The sequence below is a fragment of the Pseudophryne corroboree genome, chromosome 8 (genome assembly GCF_028390025.1).
Source record: "Pseudophryne corroboree isolate aPseCor3 chromosome 8, aPseCor3.hap2, whole genome shotgun sequence".
Classification (NCBI taxonomy): Eukaryota; Metazoa; Chordata; class Amphibia; order Anura; family Myobatrachidae; genus Pseudophryne; species Pseudophryne corroboree.
In genome coordinates, this window is record NC_086451.1 from 57,385,833 (window position 1) to 57,411,502 (window position 25,670).

Consider the following 25,670-nt stretch of genomic DNA (forward strand, 5'->3'; position numbering starts at 1 on the left):
GAATGAGTTCCAGCTTCTGCCTGTCACCTGGGGCCCGGTCAGTAGCACATTGGGCAGGGAGAGAGAGGAGCAGCGGCAGCAGTCTCGTTCACCAGCACAGACTGCTGTTTTGTTGGTCTGCAGAGGGTCCATGGAGGCTGCTGCTGCTTCTGGATTCCTCTCCCTGCAAGTGTTATTGGGGGTGGGGGCCATCGCACTGATCGCCTCCCCTGAATCTACACCCTGGCTGAGAGGAGTGAGCCCACCCCATTTCTCACTATTTTTAAAAATGGGAAGGGCAGAGGTCACACCTTAACTGATCCCCCCCGCCCCCCTCCCCCTCTCCAGTGCTCTGGCCCCTCACTGCTCATGACGGACCTGGTTCTCTAGGTGTACAAGATGTGAGTGCACACTGCTCTCAGATTTGTATACCCCTATAGCTGTGCATGTTCCTGATAAGCTTCGCTAAGCACCCCATGCACTGTCTTAGTAGCCGTTCCCTGACTTGTAGCTATTTTATCAATATGTTTTTGTAAGTAGGGCCACCAGAACTGTACTCAGATATCCTACTAGTGACCTATAAAGGGTCAGAATAACCACGCTCTCCCCACTACTAGCACCACTTTGCAAGTATTAGAATTTATCACAGAATAGTAGAACTCTAACTCCCCTTTCCTGCATTGTTGCCATTCTACGTCGCAGCCACTATCTGCGGCACGTCCACAACACTCCCATAACATGCCCATAAGACTGCCATCACGGTGCGCCCGCTTAGCCACCTCCCTGGCATCTTCCAGGAAAGCCCAATACATTTTCAAAACCTGTCTTTCCCGTGAGCCTCAAGAACTGTGACTCTGTGTGCATGGGATCTGGACTCGCGTGTAGTGCGAATTAGAGGCATGGGCAGAAGGAATAAAATGCTCCACTACGTCCGGCATCATCTCTGCATCCAACTCCGAATCAGACCCTAAATTTATTTTAGTTAGCTAGTGTGACCGCCATATAGCCTTGTCCCCCCTATGTCTCACCTGCCCCAACCCTCAATGTGCTCTCTAGCATCAAGTCCCCATCCCCTGTGTTTCCTGCATCATGCCCCACCATGTCTCTCCAGCCTCATGCCCTCCTATCTCTCTCTAGCCTCATGCTCTCCTGTGTCTCTCTAGCCTCATGCTCTCCTGTGTCTCTCTAGCCTCATGCTCTCCTGTGTCTCCCCAGCCTCATGCTCTCCTGTGTCTCTCCAGCCTCATGCTCTCCTGTGTCTCTCCAGCCTCATGCTCTCCTGTGTCTCTCCAGCCTCATGCTCTCCTGTGTCTCTCAAGCCTCATACCACCCCTGTGTCTCTCTAACCTCATGCCACCCCGTGTCTCTCCAGCCTCATGCCCTCCTATCTCTTTCTAGTCTCATTTCACCCATGTCTCTCCACCTTCATGCTCTCCTGTGTCTCTCCAGCCTCATGCCACCCCGTGTCTCTCCAGCCTCATGCCACCCCGTATCTCTCCAACCTCATGCCACCCCATGTCTCTCTAACCTCATGCCACCCCATGTCTCTCTAACCTCATGCCACCCCATGTCTCTCCAGCCTCATGCCCTCCTATCTCTCTCTAGTCTAATTTCACCCCTGTGTCTCTCCAGCCTCATGCCACCCCTGTGTCTCTCCAGCCTCATGCCACCCCTGTGTCTCTCCAGCCTCATGCCACCCCTGTGTCTCTCCAGCCTCATGCCACCCCGTGTCTCTCCAGCCTCATGCCCTCCTATCTCTCTCTAGTCTCATTTCACCCGTGTCTCTCCAGACTCATGTTCTCCTGTGTCTCTCCAGCCTCATGCCACCCCGTGTCTCTCCAGCCTCATGCCACCCCATGTCTCTCCAGCCTCATGCCACCCCGTATCTCTCCAACCTCATGCCACCCCATGTCTCTCTAACCTCATGCCACCCCATGTCTCTCCAGCCTCATGCCCTCCTATATCTCTCTAGTCTAATTTCACCCCTGTGTCTCTCCAGCCTCATGCCACCCCTGTGTCTCTCCAGCCTCATACCATCCCTGTGTCTCTCCAGCCTCATGCCACCCCTGTGTCTCTCCAGCCTCATGCCACCCCTGTGTCTCTCTAGCCTCATGCCACCCCGTGTCTCTCCAGCCTCATGCCCTCCTATCTCTCTCTAGTCTCATTTCACCCCTGTGTCTCTCCAGACTCATGTTCTCCTGTGTCTCTCCAGCCTCATGCCACCCCGTGTCTCTCCAGTCTCATGCCACCCCGTGTCTCTCCAGTCTCATGCCACCCCGTGTCTCTCCAGCCTCATGCCACCCCGTGTCTCTCCAGCCTCATGCCACCCCGTATCTCTCTAACCTCATGCCACCCCATGTCTCTCCAGCCTCATGCCCTCCTATCTCTCTAGTCTAATTTCACCCCTGTGTCTCTCCAGCCTCATGCCACCCCTATGTCTCTCCAGCCTCATGCCACCCCTGTGTCTCTCTAGCCTCATGCCACCCCGTATCTCTCCTGCCTCATGCCCTCCTATCTCTCTCTAGTCTCATTTCACCCCTGTGTCTCTCCAGACTCATGTTCTCCTGTGTCTCTCCAGCCTTATGCCACCCCGTGTCTCTCCAGCCTTATGCCACCCCGTGTCTCTCCAGCCTTATGCCACCCCGTGTCTCTCCAGCCTTATGCCACCCGTGTCTCTCCAGCCTCATGCCACCCCGTGTCTCTCCAGCCTCATGCCACCCCGTGTCTCTCCAGCCTCATGCCACCCCGTGTCTCTCCAGCCTCATGCCACCCCTGTGTCTCTCCAGCCTCATGCCACCCCGTATCTCTCTAACCTCATGCCACCCCGTGTCTCTCCAGCCTCATGCCCCCCTATCTCTCTCTAGTCTCATTTCACCCCTGTGTCTCTCCAGCCTCATGCCACCCCTGTCTCTCCAGCCTCATGCCACCCCTGTGTCTCTCTAACCTCATGCCACCTTGTGTCTCTCCAGCCTCATGCCCTCCTATCTCTCTCTAGTCTCATTTCACCCGTTTCTCTCCAGACTCATGTTCTCCTGTGTCTCTCAAGCCTCATGCCACCCCGTGTCTCTCCAGCCTTATGCCACCTGTGTCTCTCTACCCTCATTTCCTCCTGTGTCTTTCCAGCCTCAAGCCACCCCATGTCTCTCCTGACTCATGTTCCCTCTTTCTTTTTTTTCTTTATGTCTCCTTTGTCTCTCACCCTACCCCCGTCTCCATGATGTGTGTGTGTTGGCGACAGCACTGGCTGTGGGTGAAGTGAGGTGGCTGTATCTAGCAGGAAGTCAGTGAGAGTTGTGAAGTGATGGAGGGATTCAGGGCTTCCCTCTCACCCTGGATGGAAATTAGCAGCATTATAAAATAAGTAGTACTGAGCATTACATTTAATAGTACAATAGATACAACTTATAAGGGGCTGTACTTATTTGGGATATTTTTATTAAATGCGATTGGCCTTCGTTTCTAATATGACATCCAACAGCAGGCCTGGCCAACCTGTGGCTCTCCAGATGTTGTAAAACTACACATCCCAGCATGCCCTGCCACAACTTTTGCATTCCCTAATAGCAAAACTGTGGCAGGGCATGCTGGGATTTGTAGTTTCACAACAGCTGGAGAGCCACAGGTTGGCCAGGCGTGTCCTACAGTCTCCTTCTTGGAGGACACAGGAGCTGTAGACCTGGCGGTCATTGAGTTATATGTTTTACATGTGAGTTTGAGAAAACATCTTCTCAGTGATGCCCCCTCCCCATCATTATTGTTAGTATGACAGTGCACTTCGAGTGGTCTTTAAAATGGGCCTGGGACTCAGGGTCGACAACAAAAAGGTCGACACACCTTAGGTCGCCGCCAATTGGTCGACACACCTTAGGTCGACATGGACAAAAGGTCGACAGGAACAAGGTCGACATGGAAAAAGGTCGACATGAGTTTTTTATTTTTATTTTTATTTTTATTTTAGAGTTTTTTCTCTAACGTCCTAAGTGGATGCTGGGGACTCCGTCAGGACCATGGGGAATAGCGGCTCCGCAGGAGACAGGGCACAAAAATAAAGCTTTAGGATTAGGTGGTGTGTACTGGCTCCTCCCCCTATGACCCTCCTCCAAGCCTCAGTTAGGTTTTTGTGCCCGTCCGAGCAGGGTGCAATCTAGGTGGCTCTCCTAAAGAGCTGCTTAGAAAAAGTTTTTTAGGTTTTTTATTTTCAGTGAGTCCTGCTGGCAACAGGCTCACTGCATCGAGGGACTTAGGGGAGAGAATTTCAACTCACCTGCGTGCAGGATGGATTGGATTCTTAGGCTACTGGACACCATTAGCTCCAGAGGGAGTCGGAACACAGGTCTCACCCTGGGGTTCGTCCCGGAGCCGCGCCGCCGACCCCCCTTACAGATGCTGAAGATTGAAGGTCCGGAAACAGGCGGCAGAAGGCTCTTCAGTCTTCATGAAGGTAGCGCACAGCACTGCAGCTGTGCGCCATTGTTGTCACACACTTCACACCAAGCGGTCACGGAGGGTGCAGGGCGCTGCTGGGGGCGCCCTGGGCAGCAATATTTTAATACCTTATGGCAAAAGAATACATCACATATAGCCATTGAGGCTATATGTATGTATTTAACCCATGCCAGTTATCTAAAACTACGGGAGGAAAGCCCGCCGAAATAGGGGGCGGGGCTTATTCTCCTCAGCACACAGCGCCATTTTCCTGCTCATCTCCGCTGTGAGGAAGGCTCCCAGGACTCTCCCCTGCACTGCACTACAGAAACAGGGTAAAACAGAGAGGGGGGGCATTTTTTGGCGATATATTGGATATATTTAAGCTGCTATAAAGAACAACACTTATATAAGGTTGTTCCCATATATATTATAGCGCTTGGGTGTGTGCTGGCAAACTCTCCCTCTGTCTCCCCAAAGGGCTAGTGGGGTCCTGTCTTCGATAAGAGCATTCCCTGTGTGTCTGCTGTGTGTCGGTACGTGTGTGTCGACATGTATGAGGACGATGTTGGTGTGGAGGCAGAGCAATTGCCGATAATGGTGATGTCACCCCCCAGGGAGTCGACACCGGAATGGATGGCTTTGTTTATGGAATTACGTGATAATGTCAGCACATTACAAAAATCAGTTGACGACATGAGACGGCCGGCAAACCAGTTAGTACCTGCCCAGGCGTCTCAGACACCGTCAGGGGCTGTAAAGCGCCCTTTACCTCAGTCGGTCGACACAGACCCAGACACAGACACTGAATCTAGTGTCGACGGTGATGAAACAAACGTATTTTCAAGTAGGGCCACACGTTATATGATCACGGCAATGAAGGAGGCTTTGCATATCTCTGATACTGCAAGTACCACAAAAAGGGGTATTATGTGGGGGGTGAAAAAACTACCTGTAGTTTTTCCTGAATCAGAGGAATTAAATGATGTATGTGATGAAGCGTGGGTTAACCCAGATAGAAAAATGCTAATTCCAAAAAAGTTATAAGCATTATACCCTTTCCCGCCAGAGGTTAGGGCGCGCTGGGAAACACCCCCTAGGGTGGATAAGGCGCTCACACGCTTATCAAAACAAGTGGCGTTACCGTCTCCTGATACGGCCGCCCTCAGGGATCCAGCGGATAGGAGACTGGAAACTACCCTAAAAAGTATATACACACATACTGGTGTTATACTGCGACCAGCCATCGCCTCAGCCTGGATGTGCAGTGCTGGGGTCGTCTGGTTGGATTCCCTGACTGAAAATATTGATACCCTGGATAGGGACAGTATTTTATTGACTATAGAGCAATTAAAGGATGCTTTCCTTTATATGCGAGATGCGCAGAGAGATATTTGCACTCTGGCATCGAGAGTAAATGCGATGTCCATATCTGCCAGAAGGAGTTTATGGACGCGACAGTGGTCAGGTGATGCGGATTCCAAACGACATATGGAAGTATTGCCGTATAAAGGGGAGGAATTATTTGGCGTCGGTCTATCGGATCTGGTGGCCACGGCAACTGCCGGAAAATCCACGTTTTTACCTCAGACCCCCTCCCAACAGAAAAAGACACCGTCTTTTCTGCCGCAGTCCTTTCGGTCCTATAAGAACAAGCGGACAAAAGGACAGTCATATCTGCCTCGGGGCAGAGGAAGGGGTAAGAGAGGGCAGCAAGCAGCCCCTGCCCAGGAACAGAAGCCCTCCCAGGGTTCTGCAAAGCCCTCAGCATGACGCTGGGGCCTTACAAGCGGACTCAGGAGCGGTGGGGGGTCGACTCAAGAATTTCAGCGCACAGTGGGCTTGCTCACAGGTGGACCCCTGGATTCTGCAGGTAGTATCTCAGGGTTACAGGTTGGAATTCGAGAAGTCTCCCCCTCGCCGGTTCCTAAAGTCTGCTTTGCCAACGTCTCCCTCAGACAGGGCGACGGTATTGGAAGCCATTCACAAGCTGTTTTCTCAGCAGGTGATAGTCAAGGTACCCCTCCTACAACAGGGAAAGGGGTATTACTCCACGCTATTTGTGGTACCGAAGCCGGACGGCTCGGTAAGACCTATTCTAAATCTGAAATCTTTGAACCTGTACACACAAAAATTCAAGTTCAAGATGGAGTCACTCAGAGCAGTGATAGCGAATCTGGAAGAAGGGGACTTTATGGTGTCCCTGGACATAAAGGATGCTTACCTGCATGTCCCAATTTGCCCTTCACATCAAGGGTACCTCAGGTTCGTGGTGCAAAATTGTCATTATCAGTTTCAGACGCTGCCGTTTGGATTGTCCACGGCACCTCGGGTCTTTACCAAGGTAATGGCCGAAATGATGATTCTTCTGCGAAGAAGAGGCGTATTAATTATCCCTTACTTGGACGATCTCCTGATAAGGGCAAGGTCCAGAGAACAGCTGGAGGACGGAGTAGCACTAACCCAACTAGTGCTGCAACAACACGGGTGGATTCTGAATTTTCCAAAATCTCAGTTGACCCCGACGACACGTCTGCTGTTCCTGGGAATGAGTCTGGACACGGTTCAGAAAAAGGTGTTTCTTCCGGAGGAGAAAGCCAGGGAGTTATCCGAACTTGTCAGGAACCTCCTAAAACCAGGGACAGTGTCTGTGCATCAATGCATAAGAGTCCTGGGAAAGATGGTGGCTTCTTACGAAGCGATTCCATTCGGCAGATTCCACGCACGAACTTTTCAGTGGGATCTGCTGGACAAATGGTCCGGATCGCATCTGGAGATGCATCAGCGGATAACCTTATCGCCACGGACAAGGGTGTCTCTTCTGTGGTGGTTGCAGAGTGCTCATCTGTTAGAGGGCCGCAGATTCGGCATACAGGACTGGGTGCTGGTGACCACGGATGCCAGTCTGAGAGGCTGGGGAGCGGTCACACAGGGAAGAAACTTCCAGGGAGTATGGTCAAGCCTGGAGATGTCTCTTCACATAAATATACTGGAGCTAAGAGCGATTTACAATGCTCTAAGTCTGGCAAAACCCCTGCTTCAGGGTCAGCCGGTGTTGATCCAGTCGGACAACATCACGGCAGTCGCCCACGTAAACAGACAGGGCGGCACAAGAAGCAGGACAGCAATGGCAGAAGCTGCAAGGATTCTTCGCTGGGCGGAAGATCATGTGATAGCACTGTCAGCAGTATTCATTCCGGGAGTGGACAACTGGGAAGCAGACTTCCTCAGCAGACACGATCTACACCCGGGAGAGTGGGGACTTCATCCAGAAGTCTTCCACATGATTGTGAACCGTTGGGAAAAACCAATGGTGGATATGATGGCGTCCCGCCTCAACAAAAAACTGGACAGGTATTGCGCCAGGTCAAGAGACCCTCAGGCAATAGCTGTGGACGCTCTGGTAACACCGTGGGTGTTTCAGTCAGTGTATGTGTTCCCTCCTCTGCCTCTCATACCAAAAGTACTGAGAATTATACGGCAAAAGGGAGTAAGAACGATACTAGTGGCTCCGGATTGGCCAAGAAGAACTTGGTACCCGGAACTTCAAGAGATGCTCACGGAGGATCCGTGGCCTCTACCTCTAAGACGGGACCTGCTTCAGCAGGGACCGTGTCTATTCCAAGACTTACCGCGGCTGCGTTTGACGGCATGGCGGTTGAACGCCGAATTCTAAGGGAAAAAGGCATTCCGTAGAGGTCATTCCTACACTGGTGAAAGCCAGGAAGGAGGTGACTGCACAACATTATCACCGCATTTGGAGAAAATATGTTGCGTGGTGTGAGGCCAGGAAGGCCCCCACGGAGGAATTTCAACTGGGTCGATTCCTACATTTCCTGCAAACAGGATTGTCTATGGGCCTCAAATTGGGGTCCATTAAGGTTCAAATTTCGGCCCTGTCGATTTTCTTCCAGAAAGAATTGGCTTCAGTTCCTGAAGTCCAGACTTTTGTAAAAGGAGTACTACATATACAGCCCCCGGTTGTGCCCCCAGTGGCACCGTGGGATCTTAATGTAGTCTTGAATTTTCTCAAATCCCATTGGTTTGAGCCGCTCAAATCGGTGGAGTTGAAGTATCTTACATGGAAAGTAACCATGCTACTGGCCCTGGCTTCAGCCAGGAGAGTATCAGAATTGGCGGCTTTATCATATAAGAGCCCATATCTGATTTTCCATACGGACAGGGCAGAACTGCGGACGCGTCCTCATTTTCTGCCTAAGGTGGTGTCAGCGTTTCACCTGAACCAGCCTATTGTGGTGCCTGCGGCTACTAACGATTTGGAGGATTCCAAGTTGTTGGACGTGGTCCGGGCATTGAAAATATATATTTCAAGAACGGCGGGAGTCAGAAAGTCTGACTCACTGTTTATATTGTATGCACCCAACAAGATGGGTGCTCCTGCTTCTAAGCAGACGATTGCTCGTTGGATTTGTAGCACAATTCAACTTGCACATTCTGTGGCAAGCTTGCCACAACCTAAATCTGTCAAGGCCCATTCCACAAGGAAAGTGGGCTCATCCTGGGCGGCTGCCCGGGGGGTCTCGGCATTACAACTCTGCCGAGCTGCTACTTGGTCAGGGGCAAACACGTTTGCAAAATTCTACAGATTTGATACCCTGGCTGAGGAGGACCTTGAGTTCTCTCATTCGGTGCTGCAGAGTCATCCGCACTCTCCCGCCCGTTTGGGAGCTTTGGTATAATCCCCATGGTCCTGACGGAGTCCCCAGCATCCACTAGGACGTTAGAGAAAATAAGAATTTACTTACCGATAATTCTATTTCTCGTAGTCCGTAGTGGATGCTGGGCGCCCATCCCAAGTGCGGATTGTCTGCAATACTTGTACATAGTTATTGTTACAAACAAATTCGGGTTGTTATTGTTGTGAGCCGTCTGTTCAGAGGCTCCTACGTTTGTCATACTGTTAACTGGGTTCAGATCACAAGTTATACGGTGTGATTGGTGTGGCTGGTATGAGTCTTACCCGGGATTCAATATCCTTCCTTATTGTGTACGCTCGTCCGGGCACAGTATCCTAACTGAGGCTTGGAGGAGGGTCATAGGGGGAGGAGCCAGTACACACCACCTAATCCTAAAGCTTTATTTTTGTGCCCTGTCTCCTGCGGAGCCGCTATTCCCCATGGTCCTGACGGAGTCCCCAGCATCCACTACGGACTACGAGAAATAGAATTATCGGTAAGTAAATTCTTATTTTTTTTGGTGTCGTTTTCTTCGTAGAGTGACCGGGAACCCCAATTAGTGCACCGCGTCCCCTCGCATGGCTCGCTTCGCTCGCCATGCTTCGGGCATGGTGCCTTCGCTCCGCTTCGCTCGGCACAGATTACCGTTCCAATCGTAGTCCACGTGGATCATTAAGTATGAAAAGGTTCGAAAAAAGAAAAAAAAACATAAAAAACTCATGTCGACCTTTTTCCATGTCGACCTTGTTCCTGTCGACCTTTTGTCCATGTCGACCTTTTGTCAATGTCGACCTAAGGTGTGTCGACCAATTGGCGTCGACCTAAGGTGTGTCGACCTTTTTGTTGTCGACCTGGAGTCCGGATACCCTTTAAAATCCCTGTACTAGATGTAATTATAGATTATGAGAAGCTAATTTTATTTATTAATAGATATTTATGTAGTTTATACATATTATACAGCTCCTTACAGATAATAATTAGTCGCTCACATCAGTTTACTATATATATTCCTTATCACATGTACACACACACATATTAGGGTATATTTATTGTCAGAAGCCCAGTAAGTATGTGTTTGGAGTAATGGAGGAAACGGGGGTACACAGAAGAGACCCACACAAACACACAGGAGCGAACTTCACACAGAAAGTGCCTTGTACAATAATCGATATGTCTGTGAGACAGCAATGTTAACCACTACCCCAACCATGCTGTCACATCTGAGGCACATGGTACAACCACAGATATCTAAATGGTTGTTCTTTCCCTCTGTGCAGGTCTTTACAATGGACGATTATTGGTAGTCCTGCCATACACATCAAGAGATAAGCACGCAGAACAGTGCCTCCAGAGCCTCCAGAGCCTCCAGGAATGTGGCATCCAGGTACCTCAGACCTCACTAGACTACAGTGACAAATGATTTTCAGTAATATTGGTTAAGGGACAAGTAAGCTCTATAGGATTCTCATTCATTTATATGAGATACAGTACTAGGGGCAGACTGGCCCACAGGGGTACCAGGGAAACCACCGGTAGGCCCCACTGCCTGAGTGCCCACTCCTTCCTCTAGGGATCAGGTTCCAGACTGTTCACTTGTATTATACATGGTAGATATGATGCATTACACCGCACTAGACTATTGTGTATTTCAAGCCTCTGTGGAGGCTGGCCACACCCCCTTTGTAAGCTGGCCACACCCTTAAGTATGGGCCCCTATCACTGCATTCCCCCGGTGGGCCCTTCATGCCCCAGTCCGACACTGTACAGTACATAAGTTCTTACAGGTCCTATTGAACAGTAACATACTGTACCACTATTGCATGGGTGTGGATCATTAGATCGACACTGTCTAGGACGACAATGTTTAGGTCGACCACTATAGGTCGACAGGGTTGGAAGGTCGACATTGTTTCTAGGTCGACATGTGCTAGGTCGACAGGTCAAAAGGTCGACATGAGGTTTTTTTGGTGTCGTTTTCTTCGTAGAGTGACCGGGAACCCCAATTAGTGCACCGTGTCCCCTTGCATGGCGAGCGACTTTGAGCAAGGTGCCTCGCTCCGCTACCGCTTCGTTCGGCACAGATTACCGTTCCAATCGTAGTCCACGTGGATCATTAAGTATGAAAAAGTTCAAAAAAAGAAAAAAAATGTGAAAAACTCATGTCGACCTTTTACCCTGTCGACCTTCCAACCCTGTCGACCTAGTGACTGTCGATCTATAGTGGTCGACCTAAACATTGTCGATATAGACAGTGTCGATTTTCAGACCGGATTCCCTATTGCATATGAGTTATGACATGTGATTCACAGTATTTCATAATACGAGTCACATGTATAACATGTCATTTGCTGTAATGTCACTGAAATGAGTTAGCAATTGAAGACGCCATTTAGATGTACAAAAACAGAACATCTGAGGCTCGGTATAGGAGTTATGGGCAGCAACTACAGTAACACCTAAGAGGGCCAGACTAGTCATCGGGCACTTCTGGCAAATGCAAAAAGGGCCGATGGCCCAGTCAGGCCCAAAAGCCAGGCCGAGCGTCTCTATCTCCCGATGCTCTGCTCAGCTGACATACAGAAAGAGACGAGGCATGCAAAGAGCCACACCCCTGTGACTCATGACACCCCAACCTGTGGCGTGATCATGCATCGGGAGTGTATGACCACACCCCCTTTTCTCTGACGTCCTAGTGGATGCTGGGGACTCCGTAAGGACCATGGGGAATAGCGGCTCCGCAGGAGACTGGGCACAACTAAAGAAAGCTTTAGGACTACCTGGTGTGCACTGGCTCCTCCCACTATGACCCTCCTCCAGACCTCAGTTAGAATCCTGTGCCCGGCTGAGCTGGATGCACACTAGGGGCTCTCCTGAGCTCCTAGAGAGAAAGTATATTTTAGGTTTTTTATTTTACAGTGAGATCTGCTGGCAACAGACTCACTGCAGCGAGGGACTAAGGGGAGAAGAAGCGAACCTACCTAACTGGTGGTAGCTTGGGCTTCTTAGGCTACTGGACACCATTAGCTCCAGAGGGATCGACCGCATGGAACCGGCCATTGATGTTCGGTCCCAGAGCCGCGCCGCCGGCCCCCTTACAGAGCCAGAAGCAAGAAGAGTCCGGAAAATCGGCAGCAGAAGACATCAGTCTTCACCAAGGTAGCGCACAGCACTGCAGCTGTGCGCCATTGCTCCTCATACACACTTCACACTCCGGTCACTGAGGGTGCAGGGCGCTGGGGGGGGCGCCCTGAGCAGCAATAAAAACACCTTGGCTGGCAAATATATCACAATATATAGCCCCAGAGGCTATATATGTGATAAATACCCCTGCCAGAATCCATAAAAAAACGGGAGAAAAGTCCGCGAAAAAGGGGCGGAGCTATCTCCCTCAGCACACTGGCGCCATTTTCTCTTCACAGTGCAGCTGGAAGACAGCTCCCCAGGCTCTCCCCTGTAGTTTTCAGGCTCAAAGGGTTAAAAAGAGAGGAGGGGCACTAAATTTAGGCGCAATATTGTTTATACAAGCAGCTATTGGGGGAAAAATCACTCAGTTATAGTGTTAATCCCTGCATTATATAGCGCTCTGGTGTGTGCTGGCATACTCTCTCTCTGTCTCCCCAAAGGACTTTGTGGGGTCCTGTCCTCAGTCAGAGCATTCCCTGTGTGTGTGCTGTGTGTCGGTACGGCTGTGTCGACATGTGGGATGAGGAAGGTTACGTGGAGGTGGAGCAGAGTCCGATAAATGGGATGTCGTCCCCTGTGGGGCCGACACCAGAGTGGATGGGTAGGTGGAAGGTATTAACCGACAATGTCAACTCCTTACAAGGCTGGATGACGTAAAACAGCTGTGAGACAGCCGGCTTCTCAGCCCGCGCCTGCCCAGGCGTCTCAAAGGCCATCAGGGGCTCAAAAAAGCGCCCGTTACCTCAGATGTCAGACACAGATGTCAACACGGAGTCTGACTCCAGTGTCGACGAGGTTGAGACATATACACAATCCACTAGGAACATCCGTTACATGATCTCGGCAATTAAAAATGTGTTACGCATTTCTGACATGAACCCAAGTACCAGATAAAAGGGGTTTTATTTTTGGGGAGAAAAATCAGCCAGTGTTTTGTTCCCCCATCAGATGAATGAATGAAGTGTGTAAAGTAGCGTGGGTTCCCCCAATAAGAAACTGGTAATTTCTAAAAAGTTACTGATGGTGTACCCTTTCCCGCTAGAGGATAGGTCACGTTGGGAGATATCCCTTAGGGTGGATAAGGCGCTCACACGTTTGTCAAAAAAGGTGGCACTGCCGTCTTAGGATACGGCCACCTTGAAGGAGCCTGCTGATAAAAAGCAGGAGGCTATCCTGAAGTCTGTATATACACACTCAGGTTATATACTGAGACCTGCAATTGCCTCAGCATAAATAGTGCTGCTGCAGCGTGGTCTGATACCCTGTTAGATAATATTAATACTCTAAGACAGGGATAATAGTTTGCTAACATAGAGCATATTAAAGACGTCGTCTTAGATATAAAGGATGCACAGAGGTATATTTGCCGGCTGGCATCCAGAATTAATGCAATGTCCATTCTGCCAGGAGGGTATTAGAAACCTGGCAGTGGACAGGTGATGCTGCCTATAAAAGGCACATGGAGATTCTGCCTTATAAGGGTGAGGAATTGTTTGGGGATGGTCTCTGGGACCTCGTATCCACAGCAACAGCTGGGAAGAAAATTTTTTTACCTCGGGTTTCCTTACAGCCTAAGAAAGCACCGTATTTTCAGGTACAGTCCTTTCGGCTTCAGAAAAGCAAGCGGGTCAAAGGCGCTTCCTTTCTGCACAGAGACAAGGGAAGAAGGAAAAAGCTGCACCAGCAGCCAGTTCCCAGGATCAAAAATCTTCCCCCGCTTCCTCTGAGTCCACTGCATGACGTTGGGGCTCCACAGGTGGAGACAGGTGCGGTAGGGGCGCGTCTCGGGAACTTCAGGGACCAGTGGGTTTGCCCACAGGTGGATCCCTAGGTTCTGCAAATAGTATCACAAGGATACAGGCTGGAGTTCGAGGCGACTCCCCCTCGCCGTTACCTCACATCAGCCTTGCCTGCTGCCCTCGGAGAAAGGTAGTACTGGCGGCAATTCACAAGCTGTACTTCCAGCAGGTGAAATCAAGGTACCCCTCCTTCAACAAGGCCGGGGTTACTATTCCAAAATTTGTGGTACCGAAACCAGACGGTTCGGTGAGACCCATTCTAAAATTGAAAGCCTTGAACACTTATATACGAAGGTTCAAGTTCGAAATGGAATCGCTCAGGGCGATTATTGCAAGCCTGGAGAATTTCATGGTATCACTGGACATCAAGGATGCTTACCTGCATGTCCCTATTTACCCTCTTCACCAGGAGTACCTCAAAATTGTGGTACAGGATTGTCATTACCAATTCCAGACGTTGCCGTTGGTCTGTCCCCGGCACCAAGGTATTTACCAAGGTAATGGCCGAAATAATTATCCCGTACTTGGACGATCTCCTTATAAAGGCGAGGTCCAGGGAGCAGTTGTTCGGCGGAGTAGCACTATCTCGGGAAGTGCTACAACAGCACGGCTGGATTCTGCATATTCCAAAGTCGCAGCTGGTTCCTACGACGCGTCTACTGTTCCTGAGTATGGTTCTGGACACAGAACAGGATAAAAAGGGTTTCTCCCGGAGGAGAAGTCCAAGGAGTTGTCGTCTCTAGACAGAGACCTCCTAATACGTATACAGGTGTCGGTGCACCAATGCACGCGAGCCCTGGGAAGGATGGTAGCTTCTTACGAAGAAATTCCATTCGCCAGGTCCCATGCAAGGATTTTCCAGTGGGATCTGTTGGACATGTGGTCCGGGTCGCATCTTCAGATGCATCGGCGGATAACCCTGTCTCCAAGGGCCAGGGTGTCGCTGTTGTGGTGGCTACAGAGTGCTCATCTTCTAGGGGGTCGCAGATTCGGCATACAGGACTGGGTCCTGGTGACCACGGATGCCAGCCTTCGAGGCTGGGGGGCAGTCACACAGGGAAGAAACTTCCAAGGCTATGGAAAAGTCAGGAGACTTCCCTACACATAAATATTCTGGAACTAAGGGCCATTTACAATGCCCTAAGTCAGGCTAGACCCCTGCTTCAACACCGGCCGGTACTGATCCAGTCAGACAACATCACGGCGGTCGCTCATGTAAACGACAGGGCGGCACAAGAAGCAGGATGGCGATGGCAGAAGCCTCAAGGATTCTCCGATGGGCGGAAAATCATGTGTTAGCACTGTCAGCAGTGTTCATTCCCGGAGTGGACAACTGAGAAGCAGACTTTCTCAGAAGACACGACCTCCACCCGGGAGAGTGGGGACTTCATCCAGAAGTCTTCCAAATGATTGTACACCGTTGGGAAAGGCCACAGGTGGACATGATGGCGTCCCGCCTCAACTAAAAGTTACAAAGATATTGCGCCAGGTCAAGGACCCCCAGGCGATAGCTGTGGACGCTCTGGTAACACCGTGGGTGTACCAGTCGGTGTATGTGTTCCCTTCTCTGCCTCTCTTACCCAGGGTAATGAGAATAATAAGAAGGAGAGGAGTAAGAACTATACTCATTGTTCCGGGTTGGCCAAGAAGAGCTTGGTAACCAGAACTCCAAGAAATGATCTCAGAGGACCCATGGCCTCTGCCGCTCAGACAGGACCTGCTGCAGCAGGGGGCCTGTCTGTTCCAAGACGTACCGCGGCTGCGTTGGACGGCATGGCGGTTGAATGCCGGATCCTGAAGGAAAAGGGAATTCCGGAGGAAGTTATCCCTACGCTATTTAAAGCTAGGAAAGAAGTGAACGCTAACCATTATCACCGCATATGGCGGAAATATGTTGCGTACTGTGAGGCCAGGAAGGCCCCAAAGGAGAAATTTCAGCTAGGTCGATTTCTGCACTTCCTACAGTCAGAGGTGACTATGGGCCTACAATTGGGTTCCATTAAGGTCCAGATTTCGGCTCTATCGATTTTCTTCCAAAATGGAACTGGCTTCACTGCCTGAAGTTCAGACTTTTGTTAAGGGAGTGCTGCATAATCAGCCCCCGTTTGTGCCTCCAGTGGCACCGTGGGATCTCAACGTGGTGTTGGATTTCCTGAAGTCGCATTGGGTTGAGCCACTTAAATCCGTGGAGCTATAATACCTCACGTGGAAAGTGGTCATTCTGTGGGCCTTGGCGTCGGCCAGGCGTGTATCAGAATTGGCGGTTTTGTCATACAAAAGCCCTTATCTGTATTTTATATGGGAAAGGCGGAATTGAGGACTCGTTCCCAATTCCTTCCTAAGGTGGTATCAGTTTTTCATGTGAACCAACCTATTGTGGTGCCTGCGGCTACTTGGGACTTGGAGGATTCCAAGTTACTGGACGTAGTCAGGGCCCTGAAAAGTATATGTTTCCAGGACGGCTGGAGTCAGGAAAACTGACTCGCTATTTATCCTGTATGCACCCAACAAGCTGGGTGCCCCTGCTTCTAAGCAGACGATTGCTCGCTGGATCTGTAGCACGATTCAACTTGCACATTCTGCGGCTGGACTGCCGCACCCTAAATCTGTAAAAGCCCATTCCACGAGGAAAGTGGGCTCTTCTTGGGCGGCTGCCCGAGGGGTCTCGGCTTTACAACTTTGCCGAGCTGCTACTTGGTCAGGGGCAAACACGTTTGCAAAATTCTACAAATTTGATACCCTGGCTGAGGAGGACCTTGAGTTCTCTCATTCGGTGCTGCAGAGTCATCCGCACTCTCCCGCCCGTTTGGGAGCTTTGGTATAATCCCCATGGTCCTTACGGAGTCCCCAGCATCCACTAGGACGTCAGAGAAAATAAGATTTTACTCACCGGTAAATCTATTTCTCGTAGTCCGTAGTGGATGCTGGGCGCCCATCCCAAGTGCGGACTGTCTGCAATACTTGTATATAGTTATCGTTAACTAAAAGGGTTATTGTTGAGCCATCTGTTGAGAGGCTCTGTTATGTTCATACTGTTAACTGGGTATAGTATCACGAGTTATACGGTGTGATTGGTGTGGCTGGTATGAGTCTTACCCGGATTCAAAATCCTTCCTTATTGTGTCAGCTCTTCCGGGCACAGTATCCTAACTGAAGTCTGGAGGAGGGTTATAGTGGGAGGAGCCAGTGCACACCAGGTAGTCCTAAAGCCTTCTTTAGTTGTGCCCAGTCTCCTGCGGAGCCGCTATTCCCCATGGTCCTTACGGAGTCCCCAGCATCCACTACGGACTACGAGAAATAGATTTACCGGTGAGTAAAATCTTATTTTAAATACAGCCCCATGTGTATGTCAGTTTTTGTGGCTTGACTATACACAGTTCCATACACAACCTACACATGTACAGATGTGTCCTCATACAATGCTGCTGCAGTTGCAGCAAACATCCTTTCAGCATGCCAGGTACCGTGAGACTCTGCTAGTGCCGGGTGTCTTTTTACCGGAAAATGTACAACTAAGTCTCTGAATCTGTATACACAGTGCTACGATGCAGCAGTTATTTTCTACATCAAGTTCCCTTCTGTTGTGCTGTGTATCAGTGGCGTAAGTTCGTCCCAGTTGCCCGGAGGCAAGATAAATATTGGTGCCCCACTTTATTGATGGAGCTATTTACTCCTGTACAGGAAGCATGAGAATTCTAACTATATGAAGTTACATGTAATTGTCAGAGAAATATCTTCATATAGTTAAAATTCTCATATTTCCTATACAGGAGCAAACAGCTTCATCAGTAAGGTGTCTGCTTCCAGTGTAATAGGTTGTGGTTTCTAATCCTGGGTGTGATAATTATGTGTATATTGAGTATAAAAAAGAGGGTGTGATTTGTAAGGTGCAGGGACCAGTGAGGAAGTCACCCACTGAAAAGATAGCGGCAGCTATCAATTAACTTAATTCACTGATGTCACAGAATGGGAGGAGAGGTGCCCCCTTCAGAGCAGGAGCCCGGCAACACATGACTCCGTTGCCTCCCAGAGTTCTGCCTCTGCTGTGTATACTCCGTCACACACAGATATACAGGTGTCCAAATGAATGGAGATGTTTGCAGTCGCCCATGTTTTGGTTTTAGTTCTAATTCTTTGGGGTCTATTCACGAAGCAGTGAAAAGAGTGGAGAAGTGAACCTGCGGAGAAGTTGCCCATGGCAACCAATCAGCAGCTCCGTATAATTGTATAGTATGCAAATTCTAAATGTTACTTCAAAGCTGATTGGTTGCCATGGATGGGCAACTTCTCCACTGGCTCACTTCTCCACACTTTTCACTGCTTCATGAATAGACCTCTTTGTATTTTGGTAAAATCATACTGAAGCATGTTGGTTTGGATTCGGTTTTGTTAAAAATAGATAATCCTTGATAAAAATCTATAAAATCATGTAATTTTTGCAATCCATAACCCAAAATTCAGATTTAATATCCGAATTCCGAACCTCAGGAAGATCTGAACCGTGACCCAGTTCTGATCAATTCTCCTTGGGAGATCCGGACTGGGATTTGGTGCAGTTTGGATCCACAAAATTTGGGTGGATACGGATTTCTGCAAAACCGAACTGCACATGTCTACAGATTAATCAGCACAGTCTCCTGGTGCCCTCAGCGTGATTTATGGAGCCTGTACATGGTGCTATTTGTGCTAGGTGCGATTTGAGCTTATACAATGTGTGCTATGCGATTTGGACTAAGTGGGGTATGCTATTTGAACTACATGCTATTTGAACTACATCCGATTTTGACTACACTACAATGTAATGTATGCGATCTAGTACAAAAATACCTGCCTGCACATATTTTTTTGCCTTGTGATATGGTCTTCACGGGAGCGCGCATCGCAAGTGACACCACACAGAACTAGACTCGATGCTATTTGAACTATAAAGTTCAAATAGCATGCGATAATTGCACCGTGTGTGGGCTCCATAAGACACTTTCAGGTAAAAAAAATGTGAAAAAAGACACCCGGCGCTGTCAGAGTTGGACAGAACCTGGCGGCCCACTCATGCTAGGCATCTCATGTCACATGGCATATTGAGGCTAGTTGTATGAGGACACATCTGACATGGCATATTGAATGGGGACACATCTGACATGGCATATTGTATGGGGACACATCTGACATGGCATATTGTATGGGGACACATCTGACATGGCATACTGTATGGGGACACATCCAACATGACATATTGTATGGGGACACATTCGACATAGCATATTGTATGGGGACACATCTAACATGGCATATTGTATGGGGACACATCTGACATGGCATATTGTATGGGGACACATCTGACATGGCATATTGTATAGGACACATCTGACATGGCATAATGTATGGGGACACATCTGACATGGCATATTGTATGAGGACACATATGACATGGCATATTGTATGAGGACACATATGACATGGCATATTGTATGGGGACACATCTGACATGGCATATTGTATGGGGACACATCCGACATGTCATATTGTATGGGGACACATCTGACATGGCATATTGTATGGGGACACATCTGACAAGGCATATTGTATGGGGACACATCTGACCATGGAATATTGTATGGGGACACATCTGACATGGCATATTGTATGGGGACACATCTGACAAGGCATATTGTATGGGGACACAGCTGACATGGCATAATGTATGGGAACACATCTGACATGGCATATTGTATGAGGAGGACATATCTGACAAGGCATATTGTATTGGGACACATCTGACATGGCATATTGTATGGGGACACATCTGACATGGCATATTGTATGGGGACACATCTGACAAGGCATATTGTATGGGGAACATCTGACATGGCATATTGTATGGGGACACATCTGACATGTCATATTGTATGGGGACACATCTGACATGGCATATTGTATGGGGAACATCTGACATGGCATATTGTATGGGGAACATCTGACATGGCATATTGTATGGGGACACATCTGACATGGCATATTGTATTGGGACACATCTGACATGGCATATTGTATGAGGAGGACACATCTGACATGGAATATTGTATGGGGACACATATGACATGGCATATTGTATGAGGACACATCTGACATGGCATATTGTATGGGGACACATCTGACATGGCATATTGTATGGGGACACATCTGACATGTCATATTGTATGGGGACACATCTGACATGGCATATTGTATGGGGACACATCTGACAAGGCATATTGTATGGGGACACATCTGACATGGCATAATGTATGGGAACACATCTGACATGGCATATTGTATGAGGAGGACACATCTGACAAGGCATATTGTATGGGGACACATCTGACATGTCAAATTGTATGGGGACACATCTGACATGTCATATTGTATGGGGACACATCTGACAAGGCATATTGTATGGGGAACATCTGACATGGCATATTGTATGGGGACACATCTGACATGGCATATTGTATGGGGACACATCTGACATGGCATAATGTATGGGAACACATCTGACATGGCATAATGTATGGGAACACATCTGACATGGCATATTGTATGAGGAGGACACATCTGACATGGAATATTGTATGGGGACACATATGACATGGTATATTGAATGGAGACACATCTGACATGGCATATTGAATGGGGACACATCTGACATGGCATATTGTATGAGGAGGACACATCTGACATGGAATATTGTATGGGGACACATATGACATGGCATATTGAATGGGGACACATCTGACATGGCATATTGTATGGGGACACATCTGACATGGCATAATGTATGGGGACACATCTGACATGGCATATTGTATGAGGACACATATGACATGGCATATTGTATGAGGACACATCTGACATGGCATATTGTATGGGGACACATCTGACATGGCATATTGTATGGGGACACATCTGACATGGCATATTGTATGGGGACACATCTGACATGGAATATTGTATGGGGACACATCTGACAAGGCATATTGTATGGGGACACATCTGACATGGCATAATGTATGGGAACACATCTGACATGGCATATTGTATGAGGAGGACATATCTGACAAGGCATATTGTATTGGGACACATCTAACATGTCATATTGTATGGGGACACATCTGACATGGCATATTGTATGGGGACACATCTGACAAGGCATATTGTATTGGGAACATCTGACATGGCATATTGTATTGGGACACATCTGACATGTCATATTGTATTGGGACACATCTGACATGGCATATTGTATGGGGAACATCTGACATGGCATATTGTATGGGGACACATCTGACATGGCATAATGTATGGGAACACATCTGACATGGCATAATGTATGAGGAGGACACATCTGACATGGAATATTGTATGGGGACACATATGACATGGCATATTGTATGAGGACACATCTGACATGGCATATTGTATGGGGACACATCTGACATGGCATATTGTATGGGGACACATCTGACATGGCATATTATATGAGGAGGACACATCTGACATGGAATATTGTATGGGGACACATCTGACCAGGCATATTGTATGGGGAACATCTGACATGGCATATTGTATGGGGACACATCTGACATGGCATAATGTATGGGAACACATCTGACATGGCATAATGTATGGGAACACATCTGACATGGCATATTGTATGAGGAGGACACATCTGACATGGAATATTGTATGGGGACACATATGACATGGTATATTGAATGGAGACACATCTGACATGGCATATTGAATGGGGACACATCTGACATGGCATATTGTATGAGGAGGACACATCTGACATGGAATATTGTATGGGGACACATATGACATGGCATATTGAATGGGGACACATCTGACATGGCATATTGTATGGGGACACATCTGACATGGCATAATGTATGGGGACACATCTGACATGGCATATTGTATGGGGACACATCTGACATGGCATAATGTATGGGGACACATCTGACATGGCATATTGTATGGGGACACATATGACATGGCATATTGTATGAGGACACATCTGACATGGCATATTGTATGGGGACACATCTGACATGGCATATTGTATGGGGACACATCTGACAAGGCATATTGTATGGGGACACATCTGACATGGCATAATGTATGGGAATACATCTGACATGGCATATTGTATGAGGAGGACATATCTGACCAGGCATATTGTATGGGGACACATCTGACATGGAATATTGTATGGGGACACATCTGACATGGCATATTGTATGGGGACACATCTGACAAGGCATATTGTATGGGGACACATCTGACATTGCATAATGTATGGGAACACATCTGACATGGCATATTGTATGGGGACACATATGACATGGCATATTGTATGAGGACACATCTGACATGGCATATTGTATGGGGACACATCTGACATGGCATATTGTATGGGGACACATCTGACATGGCATATTATATGAGGAGGACACATCTGACATGGAATATTGTATGGGGACACATATGACATGGAATATTGTATGGGGACACATATGACATGGCATATTGTATGAGGACACATCTGACATGGCAGATTGTATGGGGACACATCCGACATGGCATATTGTATGGGGACACATCCGACATGTCATATTGTATGGGGACACATCCGACATGTCATATTGTATGGGGACACATCTGACATGGCATATTGTATGGGGACACATCTGACAAGGCATATTGTATGGGGACACATCTGACATGGCATATTGTATGGGGACACATCTGACATGGCATATTTTGTGGGAACACATCTGACATTTCATATTGTATGGGGACACATCTGACATGGCATATTGTATGGGGACACATCTGACAAGGCATATTGTATGGGGACACATCTGACATGGCATAATGTATGGGAACACATCTGACATGGCATATTGTATGAGGAGGACACATCTGACAAGGCATATTGTATAGGGACACATCTGACATGTCATATTGTATGGGGACACATCTGACATGTCATATTGTATGGGGACACATTTGACAAGGCATATTGTATGGGGAACATCTGACATGGCATATTGTATGGGGACACATCTGACATGGCATAATTTATGGGAACACATCTGACATGGCATATTGTATGAGGAGGACACATCTGACATGGAATATTGTATGGGGACACATATGACATGGCATATTGAATGGGGACACATCTGACATGGTATATTGAATGGAGACACATCTGACATGGCATATTGAATGGGGACACATCTGACATGGCATATTGTATGAGGAGGACACATCTGACATGGAATATTGTATGGGGACACATATGACATGGCATATTGAATGGGGACACATCTGACATGGTATATTGAATGGAGACACATCTGACATGGCATATTGAATGGGGATACATCTGACATGACATTATGTATGGGGACACATCTGCATGGAATATTGTATGGGGACACATCTGACATGGAATATTGTATGGGGACACATCCGACATGGCATATTGTATGGGGACACATCCGACATGTCATATTGTATGGGGACACATCCGACATGTCATATTGTATGGGGACACATCTGACATGGCATATTGTATGGGGACACATCTGACAAGGCATATTGTATGGGGACACATCTGACATGGCATATTGTATGGGGACACATCTGACATGGCATATTTTGTGGGAACACATCTGACATTTCATATTGTATGGGGACACATCTGACATGGCATATTGTATGGGGACACATCTGACATGGCATAATGTATGGGAACACATCTGACATGGCATATTGTATGAGGAGGACACATCTGACAAGGCATATTGTATAGGGACACATCTGACATGTCATATTGTATGGGGACACATCTGACATGTCATATTGTATGGGGACACATTTGACAAGGCATATTGTATGGGGAACATCTGACATGGCATATTGTATGGGGACACATCTGACATGGCATAATTTATGGGAACACATCTGACATGGCATATTGTATGAGGAGGACACATCTGACATGGAATATTGTATGGGGACACATATGACATGGCATATTGAATGGGGACACATCTGACATGGTATATTGAATGGAGACACATCTGACATGGCATATTGAATGGGGACACATCTGACATGGCATATTGTATGAGGAGGACACATCTGACATGGAATATTGTATGGGGACACATATGACATGGCATATTGAATGGGGACACATCTGACATGGTATATTGAATGGAGACACATCTGACATGGCATAATGTATGGGAACACATCTGACATGGCATATTGAATGGGGATACATCTGACATGACATTATGTATGGGGACACATCTGCATGGAATATTGTATGGGGACACATCTGACATGGAATATTGTATGGGGACACATCCGACATGGCATATTGAATGGGAACACATCTGACATGGCATAATGTATGGGGACACATCTGACATGACATTATGTATGGGGACACATCTGACATGGAATATTGTATGGGGACACATCTGACATGGCATAATGTATGGGGACACATCTGACATGGCATAATGTATGGGGACACATCTGACATGGCATAATGTATGGGGACACATCTGACATGGCATAATGTATGGGGACACATCTGACATGGCATAATGTATGGGGACACATCTGACATGGCATAATGTATGGGGACACATCTGACATGGCATAATGTATGGGGACACATCTGACATGGCATAATGTATGGGGACACATCTGACATGGCATATTGTATGGGGACACATCTGACATGGCATAATGTATGGGGACACATCTGACATGGCATAATGTATGGGGACACATCTGACATGGCATAATGTATGGGGACACATCTGACATGGCATATTGTATGGGGACACATCTGACATGGCATAATGTATGGGGACACATCTGACATGGCATAATGTATGGGGACACATCTGACATGGCATAATGTATGGGGACACATCTGACATGGCATAATGTATGGGGACACATCTGACATGGCATAATGTATGGGGACACATCTGACATGGCATAATGTATGGGGACACATCTGACATGGCATAATGTATGGGGACACATCTGACATGGCATATTGTATGGGGACACATCTGACATGGCATATTGTATGGGGACACATCTGACATGGCATAATGTATGGGGACACATCTGACATGGCATAATGTATGGGGACACATCTGACATGGCATAATGTATGGGGACACATCTGACATGGCATAATGTATGGGGACACATCTGACATGGCATAATGTATGGGGACACATCTGACATGGCATAATGTATGGGGACACATCTGACATGGCATATTGTATGGGGACACATCTGACATGGAATATTGTATGGGGACACATCTGACATGGCATATTGTATGGGGACACATCTGACATGGCATAATGTATGGGGACACATCTGACATGGCATAATGTATGGGGACACATCTGACATGGCATATTGTATGGGGACACATCTGACATGGCATAATGTATGGGGACACATCTGACATGGCATATTGTATGGGGACACATCT

General features: G+C 48.0%; 1 protein-coding gene across 4 annotated transcripts in view; it reads left to right on the forward strand.

Moving 5' to 3' along the window:
- TMEM268 (transmembrane protein 268) overlaps positions 1-25,670 on the forward strand; it is a 99,128-nt gene that overhangs the window by 30,698 nt on the left and 42,760 nt on the right. For 3 of the 4 annotated variants that reach the window (XM_063936432.1, XM_063936434.1, XM_063936433.1), the window contains one exon: positions 10,379-10,485. The exons of the other annotated variant lie outside the window; for it this stretch is intronic. In XM_063936432.1, the coding sequence (XP_063792502.1) occupies positions 10,379-10,485 (107 nt within the window). The remainder of the gene's footprint in view (positions 1-10,378; positions 10,486-25,670) is intronic. 4 annotated transcript variants of the gene reach the window in all.